General features: G+C 27.9%; 1 protein-coding gene across 1 annotated transcript; it reads left to right on the top strand.

Annotated features, from left to right (window-relative positions):
• The first annotated feature begins 5,958 nt into the window (after window positions 1–5,958).
• LOC110654189 (L-type lectin-domain containing receptor kinase V.9) lies at window positions 5,959–8,507 on the top strand. Its single transcript, XM_021810115.2, has 2 exons — window positions 5,959–6,422; window positions 6,501–8,507. The coding sequence occupies exons 1-2, from the start codon at window positions 6,098–6,100 to the stop codon at window positions 8,120–8,122; spliced, it is 1,947 nt and encodes a 648-aa protein (XP_021665807.2). The 5' UTR covers window positions 5,959–6,097; the 3' UTR covers window positions 8,123–8,507.
• Window positions 8,508–8,942: the final 435 nt, after the last annotated feature.

Below are 8,942 nucleotides of genomic sequence, written 5' to 3'. Positions count from 1 at the left end.
ATCAAATTTATTGCACATTGCTCTTAAATATTGGGTATAATGATTATTAAAACCTCCTTCCTTCTACTTATCAAAACTTCAATAATTATGACTTTTTATTATTTATTATTATTATTATTTCTTGACTATTAAAACATAATATTTAAGATAATATATAGGAATATACTTATTATTATATTTGCTATCATAAACATACATTTTTAATCTCACATAGTCTTTTATAATTATAATTATACTATAAAGATATTATATTATTACATTTTTACAAAATAATATTTAAATGAAAGTAATTAATAATTATTTAAGAAATAAAAATTTAATTTAATTTTGATAAGCATATAATTATCCAAAATTCTAATACATATTTAACTTGCATTTCACATAAGTAATTAAGAAATTAATCATTAACAAAATTTTGTAAAATATAAAAAATAAATATTAAATTATATCATTAAAATAAAATAATAATAATCCATGCAATGCATAGATAAAAGGACTAATTTTCTATTAACCTGAATGCTTTGTTTTCGAAGCACGGGCAAAGAATGGAGTTTTAAACTCTAACCAAAAGCTTATTTACTAATCCAATAGGTCCAAATCCAAGAACTTTGTGTTTTATAAGAGGGCCACGCTACACTGACCTAATGAGGGGAGGATTTGACCCCTTCATATTTTGCTTGAAAATAATAGTATGCGTTATTTTAAGAAAATATCTCAAACATTTTATTAAACAAAAATTAATTTAACTCTTATAGTAAAGATTATTTTTAGTTTATTTTTGAGTAAAAAGAATGTACCTTCTAAATTCATGTTTTTAAACTATTTATTTATGAAAAAAAAGATAATTTTTTTTATAATTTATTAAGATATTATTTGAATTATATTAAAATATTCAAATGATATTATCTTTTTTATGTAAATATTGAATAATTTTAATCATAAAATATTTAAATATTTTAATAAATAATTAAGTTATTGCGAATTATGTCAATGGTATTAATTATATGAAATATTTCTTTTTATCTCAAAATTTTATAATACCATCTATCTAATATTTACTAAGTTCAAAATATATTTATCAATATATTTAGACTAAGGAAATTAATTATACCTTTATTTGATATTTATAGGAATTTCAGATATTAAAAAGACAATTGCATCATAAAAAATATTACTAATATGTTTTAAATTATTGTAAATAATTTTTTTCAAATTAACATTTAATTACTTAAATTAATGCTATTTCAATTTGAATTTAGATATAATTCTATTTTTATTAATTTTAATTCAATTAAAATGCCAAAAAAAATTTAATGTATTTTTTTTTATATAATTTTTCATTATTGTAATTAAACAATCAAAATATAAAAATTAAGTTATCATTAATCACAATATTTTAAATTTTTTTAGCTCTTTTTTTTTAATAAATAGAATAAACGCATATATGAATTAGTGAAAGAAATAGATCGCTGTTAAAATTATGATAATTTGAATAAAGTTTTTGTTCTTATATAATCCACACACATACAATGTACATTCAATGTGGGATCTCGAAGGATCCACTCCTAAGCACGCCCGACTTATTTGTGGACCTTAACCAGGGCCACACAAGGACGCTTAGCTCTTCTTTGTGTTTCACTCAAGTGTTTTTCTTTTTTTGTCAATAGATAAAACATTCATACACACGAGTAAGCTATTTTAATCATTTAAAAAATATTTTTATTAAAATTAACTATTTTAATACTATTAATAAATGCATCCATTATACTTCGAAATTTCAGAATTTCATCAATCTCTTTTAAATAATAGTGATATATAAGCAATTTTTATTGAAAAAATAAATATGAATGAGAGAATAAATTTATGAATGGATTAAAAATCCTCTTATAAATTTAATTTAATTGTTGTAAATTAAAACTATTTCATAAATTAAAGCAATTCTATATAGACGAATATAAATTTAAAATTAAATTATTTAAAATTAATATAAAAAATTTTATTTAATTAATTTATAAAAATATATTTCATATGATTTATAAAAATATTCAATTAATAATGATAATATGCAAATAAAGCTATACAGTTTAGCTCTACAGTTTTTACATGGAAAGCTCTGCAAAAAATATTTACCAAAACAAAAAACATGATTAGTGCAGCCCAAGAACAATGTCATAAAGAATGGACTGTGCAAATCTAACTGAACTAGTTCAGTTTTTCGGTTTAGTTGGTACAGTTTAATTAGAGATTTTAGGTAATTTCAATTTTCATTTCGATTCAATTTTTTCTTTACCAACAAAACTGAATCAATCAATTTTGTCTATATAACTATCGTTTTATACCCTAGATATAAAAACCAAACCTGATCTTCTTCCATTATTTTCCTGCTTGATTCTTCTTTCCCGGTCTCATCCTAGGGCCAATTCCCTTCTTACATCAATTTGAGTCCTCACTACTCTCCACCGACCACTCAATTCTTCGTCGGCCAGTCGATTCTTTGTCACTAGTCTTCACTAGCTTCTATCGATTGTAGCTCAAAGGAAATAGATTTTTTTGTTGTTCTGATTGCTGTGCCACATCCCCCCTCCCCCATCTCTCTCGTCTTTGCCCAACAACCGACAATGGCCCACTTCCATCACATCTTATTAATGCCCTAGCTACATGTGCCTCATCTCATTTCCGCAGCATGCCATCCATAACTAAAGGTGAGCAATCAGTTCAAATCGAATTGAATTAAATCAAATAAAATTAAATTATAAAAATTAAATTATTAATTTTAAAAATTAAATCAAACCGTAATTGATAAAAAATCAAATTGAATCGAATCGCTTTATTTTGATTCGATTCGATTTAAACTGATCAGTTTGATTTTTGATTATTTTTAATTTAGATCTGATTTTCAAGTTATTTGGTCTAATTTTAACTTTAGTTTGAACGTAATAACCATTAATCAATGGTATTAAATAATTAATATATATAAAATTAAATATAATTCATAAATTTTCCATAAAAATAAATTAATTCAAAAATCGATTCGGTTCGATTTGACTATAGAAATCATTATTCGGTTCGGTTCAGTTTAATCAATTTTTTTCTCTTTAAAACCGAATCGAACCGAACCGAAATAACTAAAATTTTTATAAATTAAAATCGAACCGAACCGATTAAATTTTAAAACCAACCTAATTGAACTGAATTGATTCAATTCGATTTAATTTTTCGATTTGAATCGAATTCTGCTCAGTCCTATCCATAACTGCAACATGAAAGACCACTTCCTTTGAAAGCATATGCAGATGTGAAATGTGAATCACTATTCCCACTAGAGGTGTTAAAATTTTTGTTATTATGGTCCTTTTTCACTCTTCTGGAGAGGTGAAAAATCTCCTTGCCTTAGTTTTGGCATATGTTAAAAGGCATTTGAAAAAGTAGAAATTGATATATATATATATATATATATATATATATATATATATATATATATATATATATATATATATATATTGTGATATGTGAACTAAGAATTTGATATGTGAATCATCTTCTTTCTTTCTTGCTTCTGTTTCATCTTTCATTTTAGCTTTTCTTTCTTGCATTATTTTAATGCTTCTGAAATTAAAACTAATATTCAATTGATTGATGAAATTGTTGTGTTTTGCTTGGAATTACTGGTTAATTGTTAAAATTCTATGGGTTCTGTGTTTGGTTGAAATAGGTATTATTTGTTTGATGAGGTTGGAAGATCCGGTAAATCAAGCAGAATAAAAAAAATCGATTTGATTTGATTTTATTCAATTAATCTCTTATATCAGCTTGATTTGGTTGCTCAAAATATGCAATGCAATTCAGTTTTTGGTTTTCTTAATTTGATTACACTCTTAAAGGACGCTAAATTTATCTTTTTACTTTTTAGGCTCTCTTTTAGTGTATAGTAATAATGTAAAGGTTTATTATTATTATTATTATTATTATTATTATTATTATTATTATTATAGTGATAAGGACATATTGGGTCAATTCAAGCAAAGAAAAATTTTTAGTATAATCCCCATTTCAAGTTATCTTCTTTCTAGAAGAGTGCCAATTTGCTATTGTATAGAATAAAAATAATTCCTGCGTCAATAAAAAAATAATTTTTTTTTTTCTTCCTTTGAATGGTTTTAAGACGTCCAGACTATCTCAGTTTGTCGGGTGAGGGGGACCGAAAAAGAATGAACAAAATGAAAAAACTTTTTTACAAAACAAAAATAAAATATATTTAATTAAATAAATTTTCATTTAGTGATGTTAAAATTTATATTATTTATAATTAATTACAAAAAATATGTAAATTAAATTATTGAATACATTAAATGTAAAATCAAAGTAAATAATATGATAATTAATTATCACAGTTGGAATGAGCTATTAAATTAGTATAAAAATTTTCAAATTTTTTAAAAACTTTTGAAACTGTAAAAAAAAAAAAAAATTACTTCTGTAATGGCTAATTCTATTTGATGTCAGTGTTACCCAGGGAAAAGAAAATAACCAAACAGAAGCATGCATCTAGCAGACGTCAATAATTGCTTTTACTGTTAAATTAATCAAATGATTTTTTTTTTTTTTTTGTCAAGAGGCGTGTCTCAACCGTTAACTAATAAAAAAAAAAAATCACTTTCTGGATCCTGCAATAGTTTAGAAATTACGGTTAAAGGTGAGTATTATTTAATTTAAATTAAATAAATTAAATTAAATTATTTTAATTTAATAATTTAATTTAATTTTTAAAATAATTTTATTTAATTTAATTTTATATTATATAAATTTTGATTATTTTCGTTTGATTTAATTTTGAAGAGAAAAAAATCAATTAAATTGAATCGAACTGAATAATAATTTTATATATTCAAATCAAACCAAACTGAATCAAACTAATTTTTGAATTGATTTATTTTTATGGAGAATTTATGAATTATATGTAATTTTATATATATATAAATTATTTAGTTCCATTAATTAATGGTTATTAGATTCAAACCAAAGTTAAAATTAAACTAAATAACTTATAAATCAAGTCTAAATTAAAAAAATCAATCAAAAATAAAACTGATCAATTTGAATCGAACCGAATCAAAATAGAGTGATTCAGTTCGATTTGATTTTTATGTATTTGAGTTCGATTCGATTTCTAAAATATGTAATTCAGTTTTCATGATTTAATTATGTTCGGTTCAGTTTGAACCAAATGCTTACCTCTAACCACGAGAGCTAAAATAGGAAGTTGTAAGACTCCGGATCAAATGGTACATTTACAGCCTCTAAACTCAAATTTAGGATCTTTTTCAAGTTTACCTCATCATTAATCATTAGACCAATGAACCATTGTGATCAAATTAAATTTAATATTGATGACTATGAATAACAAGTTAATGCTTGTGCAAAAATCATAGAAAAATGTTCAATCATTCACAGAAATTAAACATATCTCTTTTACATATAGATTTGGAAGAGTTCAATTTAGCAGTCACTATGAACCCAAAAATAATTAATTATATGTCAAATTGAGCCATATTGACCGAGGATACATATTGAATACTTTGAAAAGAAAAACTAGTCGTTCTGACGTAGTCCATCCAATGAAAATTATTTTCAATTTTACTTTGATCTTTCGAAAAATCTGGACGTTTTTGTTATGTAATAGTTACCTCATCATTCTTAGGATGTATAAAATCTTTTATAAATTAATTATAATTTAAAAACTTATATTTTACAATGTAATTCAGCATAATTTTATAATACGGTTAATCATCATTTTAATGGTTTTTTTCCTTGATATAATTTATTATAAATTAAAACTATAATATATAATACATGATGAAATTCACAAATCAAGCTCTACGCATTTATATCTCCACCTACCCGCAACAATTTTCTCATTTTAATAATTTGTCATTTATTAATACGATAGGCACACAAACGGAGAGTAGACTTCCACCCAACGGGAGAGAGACGGAAGGAAAATTTTTGTCATTTACTGTGGAAAATAAGGAAGTTTCAAACTCCAAAATGTTCTGTTTCTCTTACTCAAAACAAACGAAAGACCCAAAAATTTTGGACCATGTCCTGCACAATTCTCATCCTATGTTTCTTCCTGAAGCTCGGATCTTCAGAAAGCAGCATTCAAGATGGATTTTTGTTCAATGGTTACTTCAAGTTTGGTGACAGCGCAGAGCTAAACAATTCCAACATGTTCTCTCAAGTAATATATGCTGATAGTGGGCTTAGCAAAGCAAACCAAGTCTTCTATAACCATCCTTTCAAATTCAAAAACTCACCCACTGGTTCTGCCTTCTCCTTCTCCACTACCTTCATTGTTGCAGTAGTAGCCAAGGACCCTGAATTCAACGGCCATGGACTTGCCTTCGCTATCTCGCCATCGAAAGGTATTCCTGGTGCCTTACCAAATCAGCATCTTGGCCTTTTTAATGCATCTAACAATGGAAATAGTTCAAATCATGTAGTTGCAGTGGAGCTTGACACAGACCAAGATTTTCAATTTAATGACATAGATGATAACCATCTGGGTATTGATATTAATGGGTTAGTGTCGGTTCAATCTGCTACTGCTGGTTACCATGATGAGCATGGGCGTTTCAAACAGCTATATCTCAAAAGTGGAAAACTAATTCAGGTCTGGGTTGAATATGAGAGCTTGAATCAACGGCTTAATGTCACAATACATCCAATAAAAATACCTAAACCCGTGCTTCCACTTTTATCCTTGACAAAAGATCTTTCCCCTTATTTCTTTGAGGTTATGTATGTTGGCTTCTCATCTGCTGGTGGGTCTAAATCTTCTCACTATATCTTCGGTTGGAGTTTCAGGATGAATGGTCAAGCCGACGAGATTAACCTGTCTACCCTTCCTGATATTCCTGGTGTTACAAGAGACAATGAAGGGGATGCAGGGGATGGATATAGAAAAGTGCAGAAGATTTTGGCAGTTGTATTATCTTTAGTTGGGGTTATTTTTCTTCTACTCTTGATTTTTGGCGCACTTATGATTTCAAGGAGGAGAAAATTCATTCAGGTGCTTGAGGATTGGGAAATGCTATATGGACCTCACAGGTTCTCCTATAAGGACCTATTTATTGCCACAAAAGGCTTCAGACAAAGACAACTTCTTGGAAAAGGAGGTTTTGGCAGGGTATATAGAGGCATTCTACCATTCTCAAATGTTCAAATTGCAGTGAAGAGAATTTCTCATGATTCCAGGCAGGGAATGAGAGAATTCGTAGCTGAAATTGCAACCATTGGCCGTCTCAGGCACCCGAACTTGGTTCGACTTCTGGGATATTGCAGGCGCAAGAATGAACTTTTTTTAGTTTATGACTATATGCCTAATGGAAGTCTTGATAAGTTCCTTTATCAATTACCCAATTGCATACTGAACTGGAAACAAAGATTCAAAATCATCAAAGATGTGGCATCTGCACTTTTCTATCTGCACCAACAATGGGTTCAAGTTATAATCCATAGAGACATCAAACCTGCGAATGTACTCATCGATGATCAGATGAATGCCAGGCTAGGAGATTTTGGGCTTGCTAGGTTATGTGACCACGGAAACGCTCCTCAAACCTCTCATGTAGCTGGGACTCCAGGTTATATTGACCCTGAGATTGTGCAGAGTGGAAAATCAACGACATGTACTGATATATATGCATTTGGGGTGTTTATGCTTGAGGTTACTTGTGGTAGAAAGCCTGTGGATCCTCAAGCTTCCTTGGAGAAAGTAGTGTTGATAGATTGGGTAATGAATTGTTGGGATAGAGGAGCAATTTTGGAGGCAGTTGATTGCAAACTAGGAGATGATTATGTGTTGCATGAAACTGAATTGGTTTTGAAGCTTGGATTGCTTTGTTCACATCCAGTGGCTGCAGCTAGGCCAAGCATGTCTAGCGTAGTACAATTCTTGGATGGAGCTGCTCAGTTGCCTGAAAGTCTAAGTTCTATGACTAAATCTCGAGATTTTGGTGACGACTCTGGTCAAGGACGTGTAGCTTATGATGAATTCCCTTCTGGAAATGTTACCATTGCTTCATTGACATTTACAGAGTCATTTGCCTCTGATGGACGTTAATATGGTATGGATTTATTCTTTGTGGGAAACTATTGCTTAGAACTTGTTCACCAACATATAAATAATTACTGAGGCCATAGATCATTTGTCTTGGGTTCGTGGTGTGCCGAGTCAAGGTAAGAAAAATCCTTTATATTGCTACTAATCATACTATACTAACAAGAATAATCAATGAGTTGCAACACAGGTGAATTTTAAAATGGCTCTCTCCTGTTTGTCCACTTTGCTCTTTCATTATTAATGTTTTGTTGAGAAAAATTAATTTAGGATAATTTCACTTAGATTTGTTTATTATGAATTTAAAATATAAATATGTGACTCCTATTATACATGTTGTATCTTGTATTCATAATTGTTAAATTTGTGACTTAAAATCTTAGTGGATTTAGAAGATATTTTTTTCTAATTTGATTGTAAAAATGATATTTCCTATAGAGCACAAAACTCCTATTTTAATATTATTTCTACAATTAAGATTAGAATTAAATATGAAGTGGTAAGTTTTTTAACTAGAGAAGTTAAGTTTTTTTTCTTTTCAAAATTTTCTATTAACATGAATGCTTTGTTTTCAAAGTCCTTACTAAGAAAGGAGTTTTAAACTCTAACCAACAACTTATTTGCTAACTCAATAGGTCCACATCCACGAATTTTGTGTTTTATAAGAGGACCACTCTCCATTGACCTAATGAGTAGAGGATTTGACCCGTTCAAAATTTTCTTGAAAATAATAGTATGTATTATTTCAAGAAAATATCTTGACCCTTTTATTAAGCAAAAATTGATTTGTCTCTTATAGTATAGATTATTTTTAATTTAGTTT

This window comes from Hevea brasiliensis, chromosome 5, assembly GCF_030052815.1.
Source record: "Hevea brasiliensis isolate MT/VB/25A 57/8 chromosome 5, ASM3005281v1, whole genome shotgun sequence".
Lineage (NCBI taxonomy): Eukaryota > Viridiplantae > Streptophyta > Magnoliopsida > Malpighiales > Euphorbiaceae > Hevea > Hevea brasiliensis.
The sequence above is the reverse complement of the archived record's forward strand: the minus strand, read 5'-3'. Positions and strand labels throughout refer to the sequence as shown.